This window comes from Alnus glutinosa, chromosome 2 (genome assembly GCF_958979055.1).
Source record: "Alnus glutinosa chromosome 2, dhAlnGlut1.1, whole genome shotgun sequence".
NCBI classification, from domain to species: domain Eukaryota; kingdom Viridiplantae; phylum Streptophyta; class Magnoliopsida; order Fagales; family Betulaceae; genus Alnus; species Alnus glutinosa.
In genome coordinates, this window is record NC_084887.1 from 8,249,541 (window position 1) to 8,272,110 (window position 22,570).

A 22,570-nucleotide genomic window follows, 5' to 3' on the forward strand; every position below is an offset into this window, starting at 1 on the left:
TTTTTTTTGCAACTTGTGCTATCAAGGGACATGAAATTACATAATAATATTGTTTGCAGATTAATAGAAATACTAAAATCATTATTGTTATTCTCACAACTTATCACCTCCATTAGAATTTCCTAACAAATTGCCTGTGAATTTTTAAAATAATATGGTGACCATGTAAGTTGCATTGTCCTCACTTTGTCTAAAAGAGTGATCCCCTAGTAGCACAAACTGTCACTGAACTCGATTTAGTTTCTTTTAAACGGAGCTTTTTTTCTTTCTTTCTTTCTTTCCTAGGCATATTCTTTTGAGCATCATACAATTAGAGCTTGCACAAAATATTTCAATTGGAATCTTATTGAACCATAATAAAGTTTTTCTTGCCTTTACCATGTTTGTTGCTTGTAGCAGTTTTTCTTTCCCATTACTGTGGTTTCCAATATTTTTGATCTCTCACCAGTTCATATTCATAGTTCTACCCAAGTGTTTGAATCTTAATTATTTTTTCCCTTCTCAATCTAGGAAGGGGATAGCGGAAAGGACCATCGACGATCTGTTGGGTATTTACACCAACTTGTTCTCACTTTGGAAAGCTCTATTTACATTCATTTGTTTATGTTAACACCAGCCCGGTCTCATTCTTTTGGCTTGATGCAGCACAAAAACACGGAGCCAGAGGGTCGATGTTCTTCTTCATCATATGTTGAGCGCAGAGCTCGATAAACCGCAGTCCTCCAATATATAACTTCGCTCCATTCCAATCTTGGTAACTGAATTAGACCTAGTAAAATCTTTTACTCAGCAAACATTTGATCAGTTTATGAGACTATAAAATCGACATTTTGTTATCCCATTTGATTTGCTATTGTGAATTTCGAGTGAGATCTTTTCTGTTTCTTCATATAATTGCATGGTGACAGTACTGCTCACAGATTTTTTGCTAGCCATTGCAATTGCTAACCCATCGCCATTCTGTCTGGTAAAACTATAGAGGAGAAAATTGAAGGCATTTCAATTCCCCACTTGCTGTGGATCTTTGGTGGAAAGGAGCCATGCTGTTGCTTCAATTAGGGAGTGGTTTATGCAGACATTTTCTCCACAACCTTGGTATGAGAAATACATTGAGATGCTCTTACTGTTTGGCAGGCTGCTTAAATTCTGTGAGCATACACATTCTATGATCTCCAAAAGCCCTGCCTTTTCTTTTTTGTAAGTTTTTTGTGCTACCAACGCAGTTTTGCTTGGAATTGTATTTCTATTACTATAACCAATTTTCATATTATTGTATAATCCTAGGCTGTCCATATTTCTACAACCCACTCTTACTATGTTTATAGAAATTCGAATAGCCTAATAATAGAAAATCTCAGTCACTTGAGATAGCCGATGCTTGATGACTACGCTAGGGAAAGCCACATACAAAATCGATAACTGGTATGTGACATCAACTAAAAGTCTAAAATTATTTTATTTATAGTAATGTTATTTAGTAGACAGTTAAACGATTATCATATAATTGGAATGGCGTAGGAGTTTTACCTTTGGATCTGTAAGAACTTTGTAAAAAGAAGAAAAATAAGGGTTAAATTTCACATTTACATCAGTCACAGTCACATAACAATTTACGAAATAGTATTTCTTTCTCTTCTTTTGGGTTTATTATTTCATAAGCTCGAACCCCGGAACAAGCCCATGACAAGTGGCCTTAAAGCTTGAAACCCATGATTGGGTAGTTGAAATCACCTACCAACAAATAATATACCTCCATCTTTTATGTATTTTTTTGTACATTTTCAACCAATCAAGTTTTAAACTTACTATTGAATTTGTGGGATCTAATGTAGGTCTCAGACTCCCATAAATATAAATGTGGATTTAAAAATGAAATATACTATAAATATATAGGGGATGCAAAAATATTATTTTTCTTTTTCCCATGACAAATTACGCACACCTTTAGTGAAAGCAAGAACTGAAAACACCTACACCCACTTTTTTTTTCTTTTTTTCTTTTTAAAAAAAATAAAAAATAAAAAATAAAACCTACTCCCAACAAACTAGTGTTGCTTCCGCAGTTGTACCGAAAAGAAAAATTAACTTATTGAGTTTTCAAGTGAATTCAATTATTATTTGGGTTTTTTAAATTGTTTTATAACTTTTTAGGCCCCCTTTTTCTTTTTTTTCGCTCCCCTTTTGTCCAAAACTAATTAAGTGGCATTAATTCCGTTACTGCCACCTACAAATAAAATATAATAAAATCCGTTATTGCCTAGTAATTAAGCAATTTTGTTACGTGACGTCACATACGCATGTTAAAAGAAATAATGCTTTATTATTTACATATATATATATATATATAAATAAAAAAAAAAAAAAAAAAAAAAAAAAAAAAGGGAATAGTGATTCATCCATTAGATAAAGGGGTACGTGAGTGGACGCCCACTACCGATGGGCGGAGGGCGATGGATGGGTTGGACTGGAGCCTCCGTTAATCTTTTTTTTTTTTTTTTTTTTGTGTGATATGTCCACACAAGAGGGTCAGGAATAGGATTCGAATTAATGACTTCCGTTTTATGAAACGTGGTCCCTATCTAATTGAGTCACCCTTTAAGGATGTTAATTAATTTTGAATGGAAGTAGAGTGAAAAAAAAATAAAAATAAAAAATAAAACAAAATAAAATTACAGTTTAAAAATTCAAGGTGTAAATTAAAATGTTGCGAAAAAACACTTGTATGTTTGATAAAGAGTTTTGCAGTGAAATTTTTGTTTAAGTGGTAATAATAAGAAGTGATTGATATGCTATAAAATATAAATAAGTTTTCAATATTTTATGAGAAAAGGAGAAAAAATTATGTATTTTAGTGGGTGTTTTTTTTTAATTATTTTTTTGTTTAAACAGTAATAAAAAATTATTGATATGATATAAAAAGTATGAATATTTTGAAGTTGAATTTTTTTTTTTTTTTTAAAAAAAAAAGAGAGTTGAGTTGTTTGCCAAACGGGGTCTTCTTCTTTTTGGTTTTTTTTTTGGTTTATTTTTTGGGGGCCAAAAGCATACGAGGAAATGGTTTAGTATTTAGGAACCTGATCCCATGAGAATTGAAGGCATTATTTTGCACTTGTAAATGAGTGGAATTCTGTCTTTTTCACTACACTCCAAGGCTTGTGCTATCAATTCTTCTTTAAATATATATAGGTAGACCATAGATAGTGAATATTAGCATCTACTTTTGAAATCAAAATATAACTCGATTCACGTCAATTCTTGCTCCACAACCCTAATTTAATTTATATATATATATATATATATATATATATATATATATATATATATATATATATATAATTGTAAGAATTTATAGGCACCAGACGACCCTCCTTCCTATCGAATTACATCATGTACGTATAAAGTATAAACAAACAAAAAACATGACACAGAGAGGGAGAAGTACGTGGCTTCACTATACTATACTTTACCAAAGAAATCTCTATGTGGACAGAGCGTCTCTTAGCCTTGTGTCCTTATTTAAAGCCCCCAGGAATCAATCACAAAACAAGCTAAGCCAAGGGGAGAGAGAGGGAGAGAGAGAGAGAGATGAATTCCATGAAAGGAGAGGTGGTTCTGAACATCCCTGCGGAGAAGGCATGGGAAATGTACAGAGACAACGATATCATCAGCAAAATAAACCCTCAGATGCTTGCCGGAGCCGAATACATACAAGGAGATGGTAGCCCCGGAAGTTTGAGGGTTTTCAAGCTCGGCCCTGGTAACCTTCCCCCCCCCCCCCCCCCCCCCCCCCTCTCTCTCTCTCTCTCAAACCTTGTTTCAGCAACAACTGACTCTTCTATATTCTAGCTCTCCTCATATCCCCATATCTCCCAAAAAAGAAAAGAATGGGATAATTAGTATCCCATAATTAAGCAGAAATCGAATATAATATTATAGTGATCTACGTACAATAAGAGAGTTGCTACAACCATTGGCCATATCCACTGTCCGGCCGGACTGAGCCTTGTTCGGTCCGAGGGAATTGAGGCATTAATTCGGTCGGTGCTACAGTCGCTCCTCGTCTAAACGAGTAGTAATAAGCCCGAGATATTTAGTTGGAAGGCTGGCTGTAGCTCGTTTGACCGACCGACTGTACTATTCGTAGTAGTTTCATCGCGATTCTCATCCAAATGAGATCCCGACAGGGCGTTTTAATTACGTGTTTTTATCATATAATCTTAATTTGGACAGCCTTAATTGGCTGCAATTTATATATGTTTTCTTCTATTTTACCTCAATTTCTTGATTTAATTCTCGGTTTTGGGAAGAGTTACGATCGAGTTGTGTGTCGTTTAGTAGTTTTGCGACTCACTGTATCAGAGCCACTGCATGCATGATGAAAAATATGACCATAATTTTGTGTTACTTAATTGGATGCGTATGAATGGAAACCATTTCTGATGCATATTTGCGGCACGCAGCTGTCAGCAACTACGTGAAAGAATCAACTCAGAAGATAGAAAAGGTGGAGATGGGGCAGTCGGTGACATACCGTGTCATCGGAGGTGAGCTGCGAGGGCTGTACGATCCATACAAGGTTACCTTCTCGTTTGTTCCTGTTGAAGGAAAAGAAAATGAAATGTGCATCGCTGAGTGGAAGGCGGAGTTTGAGCCGCTGACTCCGGCGACGCCTCCACCGGAAAAGGCAAAGGATGCTGCTCTGGGATTCCTCAAGTGGTTTGACAAGTTTGAGCTACGCTACTAGGCTACTAGCTATACATATATATATATATATATGTTTCTATATGTGATGACATGGTGAATAAGATCTATATAATTGTGATGTGTGTGTTTATATTCTAATGTCTGATCATATTTATGTATGTTCAACCCATGTTAATACAATCTATATGGGGTGTTGGGAATGTAATTAAACTTTGCCTTCTGCTTTCAATATATATCATACAAATGAGTTTTTCCTTTGGACCTGACATGTACGACTCAAAATCAATGGAGAGATATATGTTTGGGCTTTAAAAAAAGAATTGAGATTATTAGAATATTAATTAAATAATTAAATGATGAACATGAGCGATCTGCAGATGATTTAGAGCTGCTCCAGCGTCTTCAATTAATAGTCTTTTATCCGGTTCCCTTCGAGTGTCAATAAGATTGATCCAAAAGTTCTCATTTTTAAGTTCATTGAGCTTCTCGATCAAAATAGAAAGCGACTCAAAAAGATAGTAAGGCTCGTGCCCATGCAAACTGAGAGCGATAGCATGTTTAGATCTATCAGCTTATGCTTTTGGGACAACTGATAATTTAACATGACATCAGAGTAAAAAATTTTAGTTCGAGTCTTGTCTTCGTCAATTATTGTGACGTCTCACATCGCTGGGAATAAGGATGTGCTTATATGTATAAACATACCCTTCTTGACACAATGCGTTTTAAAACCGTGATGGCCATAAACCTATTAGTATTCCGCAGTTAAGCGTGTTTTTGCGAGAGTAGTACTAGGATGGGTGACTTGGAAAGTCTGGTTCAGATGAGTTAAAAGCGAATAATATTGTGTTATTGAGAATGAATCGTTACATTTACCTTACATTATTTCAATAAAATATTTTACCTATAGGAGCTAGATTTATATAAAGATAGTGGATATTTTCTTGCCTTTTGCTTTATTGCTTTTATCTAAATATAAAAAGTCAATGTAAAAGAGACATCCAATGAGAGAACAAACGTATCACATGACTTTGTAGTATCCATTAGATTGCATATTTGTTTAATGGTCATGTAAAGTGCTTGTAACTTTATGACATATTCTCTCTATTAATTGGTTTGTAATATATATATATATATATATATATATATATATGTTGTGTAGCTTATAGACAAATTAAACAAGATATCTTTTAGACCTATACCTATACCTATCATATCCTCCAATACCTCCTTTCTCCTCTTTTTAACGATGGCTTTAAGACCTCTATTACTTTTTTCTTTTCTTTTTTACTTTTTTTTTTAAGATCACGAGTATAAAGTTCTTACATCACAAAACATAAAGCTTAGTAAAATCATAGTCACATGCTATAAGGTTACAAAGTCATAGATACAAACAAAATTCTTACAATAAAGTGTTATCTATGACTTTCATCTTCTGCTAATCCATGTACAAACAAAATAGTTTAAATATACAATAAAGTGTTATCTATGACTTTCATCTTCTGTTAGCTAACCCATGTACAAAAATAGTTAAAGAACAAATCTACTCCAAGCAGGCTAAATTTAAAACAAAGGTTGCCAAATATCCTAAAAAAATTTATTTTAAACCGACAGTGAGAAATAAACCCTCACACCGAACTATTCAGGCCATGAGAGATAACCTTTCACACCTAATTAAGCTCCATCCCATAGATCGTCCATGATGACAGATCTAAAAGAAAGAAAACTTTTATTCAAAGTAAAAACACAACTAGCAAACAGCAGCAGCAGGTAGGGAGGAGATGAACGGCACAACACGGAGGTAGATGGAAGAATGCATAGCGGAGATGCCAAAATTACTAATATGGTCAGATGGTCAGATAACACCTACAAACAAAAGAAAAAAAAAAAAAAAAAAGGGGGAAAGGGTAGGAGCGGGGAGTGCGATCTGTTCCATTCTCCTCTCAGATCCATTTTCTAAAGGGTGAATTCTAGAGCCGGATTCTCTTGATCTTATCCAACTTCTCCATTACTTTTAAATGTACTCTCATATTTAAATTAGTAGGTCTCCCTTTGTACCCTTTTTCTTATTTGGCTTAAAAATAAATAAATAAAATTAGTAGGTCACAACTTTGGACCAACTATATACCACTGATGATGATGGTGATCTATATTGACTCCACAAGATGGCTAGTACGTATTGAGTTTGAGTTTTAGTTTTAGAACTAATATTCTCTCTACTATTGTTGGTTATCCCCTAAAATATCTATTAAACTAAAGGTAGAGATAAATGTACAGTAAATTCTTTTAATCGGTTGTCTATATAATTTGGATAAACGATTGAGAGAGGGCTCCGATAGAGTCAACCTACCAAAGCATATGGATCTCGCACTACGGACCACCTAAGCACCCACTTGTGTATGTAGGCCCATCGGCACCCTCTCTCATTTGGAGCTCGGGTAAGCTGTAATTTGGTTAACGAATTACAACCAATCCTTATATGATATACATTGCTTAAACCATTTTCCCAAAGAAAAAATAAATAAATAAACCTACTCTAACGGTGTGGCTCTCTCTCTTGCACGCATGTTACAACCAATCTGTCAATCTGATATACTAAAGTAGTAAGCACTCTAAAAATGTATAGATCACAAATGAGAAATGAATGCCTCCCTAGTTTTAGGTGGAGAAAGCATCCAACTTGCGTTCATGATTTTCCATGTTGTCATGAGGACTTTCAGAAAAATAACCGAAATTTGTTTAAGGGATCATTTTGTTACTGAAGGATACCACGAGGACTTTTTAGTTTATTTTGAAACCATAAGGATTTCCTTGTTACAAGATCAACCAGGACCAATTTAACAATTTTTTCAATTATATTTAATACCTTCAATAAATGTTCATATTTTTACACAACACCAAATGCAGTGTGCTACGTCAAAACGGGTCAGACTTCTCAACCCTAACTCGCTAACTTCGTGTTGAATTTATGTCGACTTCGTGAGTCGTGTCAAAAATTACCTGAATGTCACATGTCAGGTTCAAGTAGAGACGTGTGTATTAATAAAAATGTGCAGTGTATGTGATCATAACTCGACTCATTTAATTAAACGGGTCAGACCTCTCAACTCTAATCTACTAATTTCATGTCGAGTTTGTATCAGTTTCATGGGCTGTGTCAATTGCCAGCCCTACCTTGCAATTCCCACAACATGAATACAACATTTACTAATTTAGAGACATGCACGAATCATCTTAATCCAATAGAAATTCTTCTCATCAATCATCCCAAAATCATCCAATTATATCTACAACTACTTGGAATAGAAAATATATAAATAGACTAATGGTCCAATTCCATCAAAATTGCAATGAGAAAGGCCATCAGCTATATGTCAGTTCCAACACTGATTTCAACCTCCCCTGTACATATTTCGATCTTACTGGCTTACAGCCTTTCCCACGCTACCAGCTCCTCTCTAGTGTGATTTTAGGCCGGAAGGCTAAACTGCTCAATGTCTGTCGACCCATTCTTGGTGAAGCATGTTATCAGCATACTCATCATCTTACCTAATTTCGACCTGAACTCAATTGACCTGTTGTCTCCTCCAACATTATCCTGAGCCCCGTCATTATCAACAAACCCTACAGGAGCACCCTCCGTGTATGCTTTACACGCAGCCAAAATAGCGTGTGCTCTACTGCGAAAATGACTGAAAACAAAGTCCTCAAAATGCTGCAAATCAGAGCCAGATATAGAAAATTTAGTCCATCAGTTCCTCGACGTACAAATGTATTTGTAAGCATATGCATGATAGAATTACCAATAGTATTATCAGGATGATAAATGCATAGCTCACCCTTTGAATCATCTTATATAGAAAAGCAAAAATTGAAGAGGGATAAGAGCTTCGAATTTTCACAACCTTTCAAGACAATCAAACTTCTGATGGAAATGGTGTCCGATAAAGCAGAGGATGAGGTTATGGTTCAAGACTCATTGGGTGGATAATACACACACACACATATATCTATATAGTACATTAAGAACAAGGAAGGGCAGATGATATAAGTGTGACGCTTCAACTCTAATGGTTCAAGTCCACGTGCAAGCAAAGCAATTGATGGATAACCTTGATACATGAAACTACCATCCAGACTAAGATGGTTGGAATAATCATACCTTTGGTGGCCGCCTCAGTGTGTATATCATTGTCTTCAAGGATAGAACAAAGGCATTCTCATTGTACGCAAGCGATCTTCTTTCGCCTTCTATCCCAGTGTATGTTTTTTCATATCCAGGCTCATTAAAGAAGGGCTTCGCGTTCAGAATCAGAGCTTGTATAGAGACCAAAACTTGTAGCATGGTTGATTTCTCTGGGATCCACATCTCATTCTGTTTACCAGTCCAGGTGCCCAAAAGGCTTAGGCAGACTTTCCCACAATCATACAAATTTGGGTTCAGTCGAAGGCCACCTGAATAGTAGTACACCATCTGAAAGAAGAAAACTCCCAATTTCTATTATATACAATACAAGATATTAATGATGAAAGTACAGGCATTTCCACCAAATACATACCGGTGGTGAGCTGGGATAGCTACTGGGAAAGAGGCAATCAAAGACAAAAAGACCATCATGATAAGGAGTTCCCGCAGGTCCAATCATAACAGCCCTCAAAAGTTCCATCCTTGCTTCATAAACTCTAACAAATATTGTGTCTGCAGAAGAAGAATCAGTGAGATGCAGGGACAGAGGTAGTCAAGGGAATAACAACTTGCAAAATGAAGAAAATCATTCATATTCTGGTATCATACACTCAACATTAAGTTATTAACATTAAAGGGCTTAAGACATTAATTCTGCCCCGAATAAGAAGGACCACGTTTAATACTTAACAGATACTACAGGCCACATCACACAGAAAAGCCTGATCGGTGATAATGGTCCCAAGATAATCCTGACATGTAAATACTACAATAGCACAATATTTCAGAATAGTAAGAGTCAGAACTCACCCGGTAAATTCTTTTCTAACATTTTCCACTCATCCTGAATTCTCTTTCCCCAATTCTTGGGTGGCTATCAACAAAGAGACACATAGCAATTCATATCAGAAACACAGAGAAATAACTTTACATACATAAATGTACGTAACTGTTTGTGTTTGTGTTTGTGTTTGTGCTGGTGTTGGTGTTAGAAAGGGACACACACACACACACCATACAGAGAGACCCAGTGCAGCATGTAAAATTACATCTTTTTTTTTTCTTTAAAGTACAATCATAAACCATATCTGTAAGTAACTTAAGTCACCTTCCCATCTAAAAATCCCATGCGGCTATAATGGTGATCTGACCAATCATCTACAGTATCAAATTGCTTAAACTGTAGAACTTTTCCCATTACTGTATCCCCATTTTCTTCTTCTTTCTCCTTTGAACTTGACTCTGTAGGGATGATTGAACTGCTTGCAGCAGCTACCTGCATTTTGCTTTCTGGAAGATCTGAAATAATTAAACTCCTTGTTGAAACTGGTATGTTTGCACTTGAATCCGAGTCGTTCAACCAAGGAAGTGGCACCTCTATTCCAGGAGGCAAATCCACATTATCAAATTGGGATTGCATACCCATATAACCATCATCGTACAAGAAATCATCATTATCGTAATCAGAAACATAGTCCTCATCTTCATAGGAACCACCATCATCATCACCAGCACCGTTGACATCCTCATCATAGCCATTATATGTTATATCAGAAGTAGAACTGTTAAGATTGTTTGAATTGATTGATCCTGATGTGGTGCTCTTGAGGGGATCAACACTGTCCAGTGATCCTACAACGGTAGAATTTCCAGGATCACCAGCTGAAGCATCCTGTAGAAAGAACAAAATTACAAAACACACAACAGGACAAGTAACATTAAGCAAAAGGAAACCTATCAGCAAAGCACAGAGTTAATTCTGACAATATACCTTGACTTGGTCTTGCCATGTCCCGTCATAGCTTATTTTTGTTTTCCCTTTGCTGTCCATGTCAACCTAAACAACAAGATTAGTCCATGAGCATGTAGTTATCAACTTTTTCATCAAATAAGCAAAGAAACTAAGCATGTCCATGGAATTTAAACAATGAATCTGAAAGTCCACTGTAGTTATCAACTCGGGAGAGGGAAATATACCTACAGCAAAAAGTGTATTCTGCAAGAACATGAGTATGTCTAAAAGCATATGCGACAATGTGCACGTGCCTGTCTGTGTGCGTGTATGTGGCGAGAAGGGGGGGGGGGGGGGGGGGGGGGGGAGAGAGAGAGAGAGAGAGTTCCAACATAAAGAAGCAAAATGATAAGTGGAAAACAAGCTGTTTTGGTTTATCAATATCATACCCTTTTTTTTATAAGTAAGAATCAACATCATACCCTTATTATGGGGAAAAAATCAATTAATATTTGAAAATATGGTTTTGGAGTAGCAAAGGGCATTTAAATGCTTAGAACTCATCCTCCAAATGAAACACACCTTAGAGTGGGTTCATTAACATTCACTCTTTCATTTCTTTGAATCAAAAAGGTAAAGAAATTAGCCTTTCTGAGCAAAACAGCTGGTCGAAAAACCATGTACTCAAGCATGCACATTCATGCTGGCACAGGAGCCAAGGATAATCAGCACTTGGTCGGCACATCTTGCACTTCACAATTCACAAGTAAGCATGCATGATACAAGAAACAATAGAGTCGCTCTAGAATTTTTATTGGATGCCTTATTCCACCTTATACATAAACCATTGCAATAACGCTGTTTTCTATCCATATAAGCTAAACCTAAGATTATAACACAACGCCTAAAGTCACATTGTCGGCTATGTACTTCTCAGAATACATCTTAAAATTAAGCATTCTTACTGAGTCTCTACTGCTCTCAACTCATCCTCAATATGGCTCCATGATAAAATAACAAAAGTACTGTTTGGGGGTTGAGAAAGTTGAGGGAAAAAGGTTGGAGTGGGGGTAAACCCAACTAAAGTAACTCTTTCTACAACCATCCAGGAAATCTATTAGAATCTCCCTTCTCTTTCAAACCAAGCAGCAAACTTTACTCCTAGTTTCCCCTCAACTTTCTCACCGACAAAACAAAACCTTACAAAATGCATGTGAATTATCAGAATCACCCAAGCAAATAAACGACAAAAAGCCATAAAATTTCAAACAATTACCGATCATACACATCAACCAAACAAAAATCAACAGCCCCAACAACCAATTCCCTTCTAAATTAACAATCTAAACGAACCCACCAAAGAAAATTAACCCAAACCCACTTTTCCAAAGCACAAAAAATAATATGTCTATATATTTCTCAACCCAAAAATCAAATTTCATCGAATTATCAAAAACCCATCAATTAACAACCCAAAATTAACGATGAAAAAAAAAAAACAAAAAGACTACCTCGTTATGTTTAAGTTTCTTGGAGATCAAAGTCTCGGGAGTTTCACAGGCGTTACCCTCCACGTGCAGATCCATTACTCTAAGTCTCTAACCCAATTGCTGTGCCACAATTCTAGACAGAGAAAAACAAGAAGAGAGATATCAAAGTCAGAGCGAAAGAGACACAGAGTTCAGTTGGCAATGGGTAAGCAAGTTTGCTGCCGTATTAGGCAAGGGAACTATTTAACTCTTGCTACACACGCTGTGTGGCAGCCCTTCATTTGTCTTTAAAAACATTTTGGTAGAAACTTTGCTTTGACTTTCCTACGTGCACTAAAATGAATGGTGGAAGTTTTAGGTTACGGTAAAATTGAGTGTGGCTGATTTCTTCCAAAAGTGCCCTGGAAATTTTTGGCTTCTATGAGTTAAGAATGCTGGTGATTTTGAAGAAACCAGGACATCTTTGGTAACTCATGTTTTTTAAAATTTGTAATTTGAAAAAGTTATCTTTAAAAATGTTTTTTTGGCTTTTAAAATAATAGGTTAACCTTTTAAAATTTTATATTTTTAAAAAAATATCATATTGCCTGCGATTTTAAAAAATAGTTTTTTTGTGTTTTAAAATCATAATTTTTTAAAAACACAATTTCTAAACGGTGCATTTTCTGCGATTTAGTTTAAAATCGCACTTTTTATTTTTGAAATCGCAATTCCAAACGCAATCTAAACCATCCAAACATAATTTTGAAAAATAAATTTTCTTTATATTCACACTTTTAAATATAATAAATAAAAGTATAATACAACATAAAAAATAAAAAGGAAAACGCACCAAATGAGCCCCTAATATCTCCCATCTCTTCTTCTTTCTAACTTGTAAATTTCGCATTAACTTTTTTTTTTATTTTTTTTTGTGGGTAAATGACCCCACCCTGCTGATTACATTATGACCGTCTAAATTGATGACTTTTTTTATAAAGAAAATGCTATTTACACTACACTCACATAACAATGATACAACAGCCCCTCACATGGGGTGGCCCACACATACTATGGAGCCCGAGAAATGATCCCTACACTCATTTCTCACAACAACCCCACAACAAACTGACGTGGCTGGTAATATTTTATTATTTTTTTATTGTAAAAAAATAATAAAATATTACCAGCCACGTCAGCTTGTTGTAAAGCTGTTGTGAGAAATGAGTGTAGGGATCATTTCTCATGGAACCCACCCCATATGAGGGGCTGTTGTACCATTGTTGTGTGGGTGTAGTACACCAATCAAGTTTCTTTTTATAATATAAAACACTTTGTGATAGAATTTACACCAAGCCGCGAGAGGTTGTTCGGGTCTCCCTTTGCTAAGTTCTAACAATCTTTAACGTAAAGATTGTCAAAATAGATGAGGTCCGAAGAGCTTCTCATAAGAGCGTTTTTATTGCATTGATTCTAATTATGGTTTTAAGAAGATTGTAAACATAACTAGGAGTCATTATCTTATCCTAATAACATTTACATAGATTTATCCGCCTTATTAATAGTTTTTATCTTCTTTTTCTCTCTCGTTAATTAAAGTGATGGAATAAAAGAATATTCATATTTCAATGAATTAATAATTTGTGAAAGTTAAGCTCACCTTTATAGATGAATAGAGGTACTATTAGAATTATAAAATATATTTTTCGAATGGAATCCACCTCCTCTCAAATTAATTTTTGTTTTTAAAAAAATAAAAATAAATAAGTAGTGAAGATATTGTTGGTGGGAATCAATTGGACACACTACTTTATTTCTTTGTTCACATGAGACATTAATGCCTAATGACCTACGCATGCAATTAAAATAGTACGTACGTGCCCGACTAAATTTCCCATTCTTGATGCAGACCTTAGAACCAGGGACAGCAAGACATTTGATTGGCAGGGTCAAATAAAAAATAAATTAAAATATATAGTTAAAGTATAAATACAAAAAATATTGTGTGTGTTTGGTATTTTTTTATCTTCAAGTTTTCGACGTCTTCTTAAGTCTCTTTTGTCCTTGAAAAAAAAAAAAAAAAAAAGCTGCTTTTTTACAATACCTTTTTTTTTTCTTCTCAATTCTATACTACATCATCTATAACACAAACTAATATTTTCTTTCATTCAACATATAATATTAGTCACAATATGGTGGGATGATGCTTTTCACGGTCTGGTTGAACCGCCTTTTAATCCAAAATTTATTCATTAAGATTTCAACTCCGGCAAAGATTAATATTTTCAAGATTTTTTTTTTCTTTTTTTAAATCTTCATCTTCCCAAGTTCTCAACACTCAAGAACGAACCTCCAAAAAAATAAGTTGAAAAATTTGCTCCTCTGTTTCGGCCTACACCCATACTTTAATTCATTTTTATTTCTCCACAAATTATAGACCGTTTCACAAAGAACCAATCGACATAGATAAGCTTTAAAAGGTTTATTACTCCACACTATAACAGCAAAAATAGACCAAAATTTCTAATGGGTAGGGCCAAAAATTTTAATCGATAGGGACCAAATAAACTAAAAATCAAACAATACTTGTTAATTTTTTTATTTTATATTTTTCAAATGAGCTGGGGAGGCATCGCCCCTACCGGCCATCCCCCATCCCCCATCTCCGTCTTTGCTAGACCACAATAAATTATACATCTATATAAATAGTGATATTTAGGTAGTTAAAACATTGAAATTATTCCAAGAAATAATGCTATATACCTATTTTGATAAGTTAGAATAGAAGACTATTAATGTTGGACATCATTATTTCCACTTTCATAAGTTAGAATAGAAGGAATCACTCACTTCATCATTCATTGTCATACTATTTTTGGCATTACTGTGGCCAGGATATGACCTTTCACGTGGCCATTTTTACACATTTTTGTCAAAGCAATTTGAAGGTGTGGAATCTGGCCCACGAATTAGCAACTTCTTTCATTGATTTCTTTTTCTTTCTTTCTTTTTTTCCTACGTAATATAGGGACAAAGGGAGAGGAAACTACAAAGATCGAGGAGTTCAAAACTGAGAATATTTGAAAGAAATGGGTACTTTTCACTATTTCATACTTCTTACCTTGAAATAAGGAAGATGGGTTATATGTTGTAACGGGTAGGAGATATACTAAACATACATGAGAGAATAAAATAAGGAAAATAATAACGGGCATGTCCCTTTGATTTATGCAGGTAGCTCGTGATTTTGATTCTCTCTTTAATTCTTTCATTGCATCTCGTGGTTGTCGGACCTAATTCTCCCCCTCAAACTAGGCTGAGGAGTGGGGGCGGAGCTACCATTGCTCTTTGAGGGGGTGTGTCCACGGTAACTCCAAACTTTTTTAAAACGCTTACAAAAGTATTATTTTAATACTCTAGTCCAAGACCATTGATATAAATTTGTTTAGATTGGTTAATTCAAAGCGATGTTCATTGGCTCTATGGTTAAACCTCTCTTTACTAATATGAGGGAAGGGGTTTGAAACCCTCATTTGCATAATATGTTTTGACTATTCAAATTTTTACATTAACATTTTAATTGCAAAATAGGAGAAAATATGAGTTATAGGGTTCAAACCTGCGCCTAATGAGCACATTTACCATCACGGCAACCACAAAAGTTAGATGTAAATATAACATATGATTATACTAAGGGTTAAATACTCCTCTAGTCCCTGAGTTTTGAAAAATTTATTTTTTAGTCCTTGAGTTTTAATTTGCATCACAGATGATATATAAGTTTTTGGAAATGATCAAATTAGTACCTCGGTTAACTTCTCCATCCAAAAACTAACAGCCCGCCACGTCACTGACACTTAGCACCACTAGAAAGTCAACGCCTGTCCGGTCAGACACGTCAGCATCCACTTAAATTCCAAATCACCCAAACACCTCCACATCACACACCCACGTCATTTGTTTATTTTGAGGGGAAAATGTTTTGCAATTTAAAAAACTTAAAACTGAAACTCAAATATTTCAAACAAAAAATTGAAATTATCTCATCGTTCATATGAAAAAGAAATAAAAAAGGAATTAACTTGTAAATTGAAAACCCTAATCCCTAAACTCCCTCTCGACCGACTCCCTCCAGATTTCTCTCTCGTCGACTCCACAGAACCGGCCGACTCCCTCTTGGACTCTCGCTCGATTTCTCTCCTGTTGACTCCACAGAATTGGCCGACTCCCTCTCGAACTCTCTCCCTTCGACTCCACAGAATCGGCCGGCCGGTGCTCTGTAACTGGCGGTCTTCTCGCCGATTTCACACCTAACCTCGGCCGGACATAGAAGAAAGGGGATTTCGCTCATCAAATCGGCACATTCCGAGGTATTTTGCCCATTTTTGTTTTTTTAGAGGACTTGTTAGAAGTTTGTTTTGTGCTATATATATGGGTTGTGTATTGTGATTGTTGGTTGAATCTTTGTTTTGGTTTTTGGAGCAAATGCTTGTCAGTTGTTGGGCAAAGTGATGATGTTATAAAAACCGAAACTTTCGGTTGTTGTGGGTGGAAGAAAGCGATGGCTTCTTGTCGCACACGAGATTCCAAAGGGAAGGAAGTTTCCCGTGGTGTAGAAAAGGTCGGTTCTTAGGTTCAAATTTGCTTTAAAAATTTGTAATTTTATAATTTTTTCTTAATTTTTTTTTTTGGTTTAAAAAAAACTGCTTCGTTTGAAGATTTAGACAATTTTTTGTTTGTTATGTGTTTGGTGTTGTTCGTTCTTTGAAGTCATCATCCGGATCGTCCTCGGTGGGTCGTGTTAACATATCTATTTCTGTTTTTGTGATTTACCCGCACCATTGAAGACCTCGTAGACTACGGAAAACTCTAGAAGAAGATTTTGAAGTTGCGCCACTTACAACTTAAGAGTAAGCATTTTGTTATAATTATAGATAGTTTGAGTGAGTTTTTGCTGACTGAATGCTATACTTCAACATACAGAGAAAAGATGCATGCAACTTTTTCAAATGGTTGGACAAGCCAACTTGTGCAAGGGGTGTGGAGGTTTTAAATTAAATTACCAAGAAACTTAACGAAGTGGAGAATGCAAATGGTACTTTGGTAGCAAGGATTAAAGATTTGGAGAATGAAAATGTCAATTGCATGGAAAGAGTTAGGCAACCACTGAAGGGGGATGATAGACAAATGGAAATCATCAGGTGTCTAGAGAAGGAAAATACTATAGGGCAAGAGAGAAATTTTTGATGTATGCTTTGTTATTGTCATGGTTTACCATTCTGTTGATTGCTTGTGTTGTACTTATGAAATGAAATGTAGTTTGAGATATGAATTGTAGATTATGTAGTTTGGATATGTATTTTGTATATATATGAGAAGTATGTAAGTTTTATGGATGGAGCTGCTGGTTTGAATGGATTCCCGTGTATCACATTTGATACCTAACTGTTGTCAAATTATCACAATAGGTACTTAGGATTTTGAAACGTATCACAAATGGTACCTCAACATGTTTAGTGCTCCATTATTTCCTAAATGCACAAATTTGTCAACAAATGCACGAATAAATGCAATAATTTTGTCAACAAATGTACATTCGTGCTCAAATTTTGGACACTTCATACATGTCCCAATTTATTCCATTATTTTTTAAACAGTATCACAGATGGAACCTCATGTTTGTATTTATATCACATGGGGTACCTAAGTTTTACATATGTATCACATATAGTACCTTATAGGGTATCTTAATATGTTTTTAATATGTTATGTCAAACAATATCCTTTCTTCAACAATTTTGTCAACAAATGTACATTCGTGCTCAAATTTTGGACACTTCATACATGTCCCAATTTATTCCATTTTTTTTTTAAACAGTATCACAGATGGAACCTCATGTTTGTATTTATATCATATGGGGTACCTAAGTTTTACATATGTATCACATATAGTACCTTATAGTGTACCTTAATATGTTTTTAATATGTTATGTCAAACAATATCTTTTCTTCAACAATTTTGTCAACCTTGGCGTCTTTATCTTCTGATTTTTGGTTACTCCATTTCGTTCCATTAATTTCTATATGGTATCACAGATGGTACCTCAGTTTTGCATATATATCACAGATAGTATCTTTGTATGGGTTTTGATATGGTATGTCAAAAAATATCCCATCATGCACAAATTTGTCAACCCTTGTCAACCTTTGCCCCTTCATTCATTGAATTTCGGTTACCTCAGTTTGTTCCATTCTTTCCTAAATGATATCACATGTGGTACCTCATTTATTAATATGTATTACAAATGATACTTAAGTTTTGGTGTTTGTATCGTAAGTAGTACCCCTTCCTGTATTTTGGGTATGACCTGTCTGTGCATCCAATAATCAAACATGTACAAATATGTACATCAACAACCCTTTTTGCAAAATATCAATACAACAACACAAAATATGTACATCAACAAACACGAGCAAAATGTGCACATCACATGAACACCAACCTGTGGCTTGATTTCAAATAACCTGCTTAACAAACTGAGGTAACCAGGTACATCAGCAATCAGTATACTCCCATTAACACAAAATACATTAACAAAATGTGCACCAACCAAAATGTGCACATGTGCACATCAACACAACAAGTATGTACATCAACAACCTGGATACAATCATCAACACAAAATGTATCTTGTCTTTGTCTTGTACATCAATCTATTTCAATTGGCTGTGATCCACCTTGCTACCCCAACCAAGAGATAGGTCAATCAACATGTATTTAAATACCTATTAACCAGCTCACATAGGGTAACAAAAAAATAATAATAAGTGGCTAACCTTTGGTTGCCTCTTGTATATGGAAGACATTCTCCTTTCTCTTGGTCTTCAACGTATGCTTGTTCCTTGAGGTATTCTTTGTCTTCGACGTGTCCTTGCCAGTTGACCTGGTGGATATGCAGGGACAGATGGGCCTGCACCTGGTGGATCTGCAGGGGCAGATGGGCCTGCACCTGATGGACCACCAGGGGTAGATGGGCCTGCACCTGATGGACTTGCAAGGGCAGATGGGCTTGCGCCCGCATCTGGTGTGCCTGCACCTGATGGCGCTGCCCTTGATGGGCCTACATCTGATGGCCCTGCATCGGATGTGCTTCCCTGTCTCATATTTGACAAACACATCAGTTACAGAAATATAGTCATTCAACCAGTATTCATAAATATAGTCATTCAACTAGAAATATCTACCTTCGGTTTCTTAGGCTGTTTGGGATACTTCTTCCTATACGGGTTGTCGGGTTTGCGGCAACTCCTAGCATGGTGCCCATTTTCACCACAATTTCCACACCGCACATCGTAGCCCCTGTGACTCACTTTAATGCTCTCGTCTGGCTGCTCATCAACTCCTCTTTGCCTCTGTTTTTTGGGCCTCCCGCACTGTTTCCTTGGCTGCGGTGGTTCTATAGGTTCTACACCCTCATCAACAGGCCACTCATCCGGGCCAGGCATAGGATTAACTCCGGAGGCATAGGACTTTCTGTATGTATCCATCATGTACCAATGGCTGACATAAGTCTTGGATTTTCCTTTATTGAGGTATATCGCACAAACTGCATGTGGACAAAGAATCCCATTAACTTGCCGCCTCCCACATCCACACGTTTTTTGTTGAAGATCCACCACCCGCCGAGCCTCATAGGCACTATCGACCTCAAACTGCATCTGATTGCTCCAGCAGCAAATATAGTTTTTCGCCTCTAACTTGTTCCTCTCCAACTTCTTCACAATCTTCAGACAAATTACATTCGGTGTTGTTGCCGCCCCAGCATTTTTCTGACTGAACCGGTTCATAATTTGCTGCCGTATAGTCTCGAAACAAGTTAGTATCAGCTGGCCTCTTGCTTCCAATACCCAAGCATTGAAGCTCTCGGCGATGTTATTCAGCAAGATGTCATTGCAGTTGGTGGTTCGGAATGCGTGCCTTGACCACATTTTTGGGTCAAGCCCCTCAATGTACTCGAGAGCTTTTTTGTCCATACCTCCAATGACAAAGATGTAGTACTTAAATTGGACTTCATTGGGTGCCCTAGCTGCACCCCATAACCCGTCCTTGAACTCATTCCCCTTCAATCCCTTCCCCTTCATGTTTGCATGCAAGTGCCTAACACAATAACGATGCTCGAGACTGGGCATTAGGTCCTCCAGAGCATTGATTAGCTCTTGTGTAAACAAAAAATAAATGTCAAACAAATGTTATTAAAATAAAAATGACCATACGATAATTGTATTAGATATTACCTTTTGTCGGTCTGACATGAACGACCACATATGCTCCTGCGTATAACCAATATCCTCCAACAGTTGGACCAAGAACCATGTCCATGTATCCTTGTTCTCGGTCTCGCATACCACATATGCAATAGGATATATGTCATCATTACCGTCACGGCCGATGGCGGCATGCAATTGCCCACCCCATTTGATCTTAATGAAACAAGCATCAACACATATCATCGGCCTACATCTTGCCAAGAATCCTTCTTTACATGCCGCCAAAGAAACATACATCCTCTGGAAGAACACTCCGTCCCTTTGGATGTAAGCTGAGCTACCGGGATTCCACTTCCGCAATGCACTGCAATACTCTCGAGTGTGACAATATTGTGAACCATCTCTTCCGTCGAGGATATCAATTGCCATCTTCTTTGCATGATGGCAACTCAGTATTGTCATCTGCAAGTTGTAATCTCCGCGTATCATTTTCCGCAACGCCCTAGCCGTAAAGTTTCTTTGGTCTCGGAAAATCTCTACATATCGATTTGCAGCCCACCTTATAGTTGCCTTATTGTTGTAGTAATCACTGCCACAGTTATGCTCATCATAGAGAGTCTTGATCTGAAAATACTTTCTACACGGAGTCCAGGAGGCATATAATTTCCAGTGACATAACGATTTGCAGTGGGCGGTTACCCATTTTTTGTTGTTGTGCACATACTTGTAATCGAAGTTATTTTACACTGCGAATAATTGCAATGCTTCTTTAAATTCTTTCGGGTTCGTAAACCTCAACCCTACACTCAACTCCACTATTTGACTCCAGTCCCGCTTTTTCTTCCACTCGACATATCTTTCTTACGCTTTATAGTTGACCCTTCACTTTCTTCTTCACCACTGTCTAGACTGTCAAAGTACTCACTATCATATGAATTAGGGCTGGCAATTTTGACACGACACGACAACCCGACACGAATACGACACGAAATTAGCGGGTTTGGGTCTATCTTAAACGGGTTTGGGTCATAAACGGGTCTACCCGTTTATGACCCGTTTATCTCAGTTAAATGGGTCGTGTCACGGGTCACCCGCGGGTGACCCGCCAGACACGATTACTCTCTTTTTCTTTTTCTTTTTTTAATTATTATTATTATATATATATTTTTTTTTAAAAAAAAAAAAAAAGAAGAAGAAGGAGAAATGGGATTAGTCTGACTGTCATCAATATCTTCTTTTCTCTCTCTTTTCTTGGTCTTCTGACTCTTCTTTCTAGTTTCTTCTTCCTTCTTCGTTTCTTTTTCTTCTTTCCGAGAGACACAACGAGAGACGAGAGAGAGAGATCGAGAAATTGAGAGAGAGAGAGAGAGAGAGAGTGGGTTGAGAGCTGAGAGATGAGACCGAGAGATCGAGGGAGACCGGAGGAAGGAGAGACCCGATCGTGGAGGATCAGACCAGTGGGTCGACGGCGACGATTCTGGCGAAGCAAAGCTGATTTTCGGTGATTTCTCCGGTGGATTTTCTGGGAAAAATCCTGAAAGTGAGTAATTTTGTGAATTTAGTGTTATCCTGTGATGATTAGTTGGATTGACAGCTTGGGTGTTATTGATTTGAACTTATGTTGAAATTTTGTTGTGGGAATCGATTGGGCTTTGTGAGAGTACAGTATTTCGGATTGTTTGAGTATGTGTGGGCATTGTGTGCAGTGTGTCGGTTGACTGAGGGTTATTGTTCCATGTTCTTGTCATTCTTGATCAATTGTGATATGGGGGCGTGACATTTCTGGGCTAGGTCTCGGGCGCGAGAAGCGGGCCTAGGGTTCTCATTGTTTTTACTTTCCTTTCTCTTTGGTTTTAGTACTTGGAAGTTGGAAGAGTGTTTGATTTTGGTTCTGTTGCTTGATGATTTTGATTTTGTGTTTGAGCTTGAGCTGATTAAGATATTGCTCCGAGAGTTTTTGATTTTGATGATTTTGATTTTGATTCAGTGAATGCTTTCACAGAATCCTAATATATATATTTTTTATTATTTTTTTTAAAGGGTTAAACGGGTCGTGTCGACCCGATATGATCCGTTATGTTAAACGGGTTTAACGGGTCGTGTCGGGTGACCCGTGAAATAACCGTGTCGTGTCGTGTCTGGAGCCCCGACCCGTTAACATAAACGGGTCGTGTCTGGGTCTAGCTTAAATGGGTCGCGGGTCTTAACTGG

The 22,570-nt window shown here is 36.6% G+C and overlaps 4 protein-coding genes across 5 annotated transcripts in view; 2 read left to right on the plus strand and 2 right to left on the minus strand.

Moving 5' to 3' along the window:
• The window catches only part of LOC133861156 (two pore calcium channel protein 1-like), a 59,300-nt gene extending 57,997 nt beyond the window's left edge, over positions 1-1,303 (plus strand). For both annotated transcript variants that reach the window (XM_062296876.1, XM_062296875.1), the window contains exons 22-24: positions 511-548; positions 646-754; positions 980-1,303. In XM_062296876.1, coding sequence (XP_062152860.1) covers positions 511-548; positions 646-733 — 126 coding nt within the window. In that variant the 3' untranslated portion in view covers positions 734-754; positions 980-1,303. The remainder of the gene's footprint in view (positions 1-510; positions 549-645; positions 755-979) is intronic.
• A 2,230-nt stretch (positions 1,304-3,533) lies between these two features.
• Positions 3,534-4,962, plus strand: LOC133860853 (major strawberry allergen Fra a 1-E-like). The gene is made up of 2 exons (XM_062296483.1): positions 3,534-3,757; positions 4,461-4,962. Exons 1-2 carry the CDS (start codon positions 3,586-3,588, stop codon positions 4,742-4,744), a joined length of 456 nt encoding a protein of 151 aa, XP_062152467.1. The 5' UTR covers positions 3,534-3,585; the 3' UTR covers positions 4,745-4,962.
• A 2,963-nt stretch (positions 4,963-7,925) lies between these two features.
• LOC133861376 (putative ubiquitin-conjugating enzyme E2 38) lies at positions 7,926-12,337 on the minus strand. Its single transcript, XM_062297160.1, has 7 exons — positions 12,134-12,337; positions 10,662-10,727; positions 9,999-10,562; positions 9,701-9,764; positions 9,264-9,403; positions 8,867-9,178; positions 7,926-8,419 (listed from the first exon to the last, which is right to left on the minus strand). The coding sequence occupies exons 1-7, from the start codon at positions 12,206-12,208 to the stop codon at positions 8,174-8,176; spliced, it is 1,467 nt and encodes a 488-aa protein (XP_062153144.1). The 5' UTR covers positions 12,209-12,337; the 3' UTR covers positions 7,926-8,173.
• A 6,639-nt stretch (positions 12,338-18,976) lies between these two features.
• On the minus strand, positions 18,977-20,848 carry LOC133860256 (uncharacterized). Its single transcript, XM_062295894.1, has 3 exons — positions 20,387-20,848; positions 19,337-20,305; positions 18,977-19,246 (listed from the first exon to the last, which is right to left on the minus strand). The coding sequence occupies exons 1-3, from the start codon at positions 20,846-20,848 to the stop codon at positions 18,977-18,979; spliced, it is 1,701 nt and encodes a 566-aa protein (XP_062151878.1).
• Between the last annotated feature and the right edge of the window lie 1,722 nt (positions 20,849-22,570).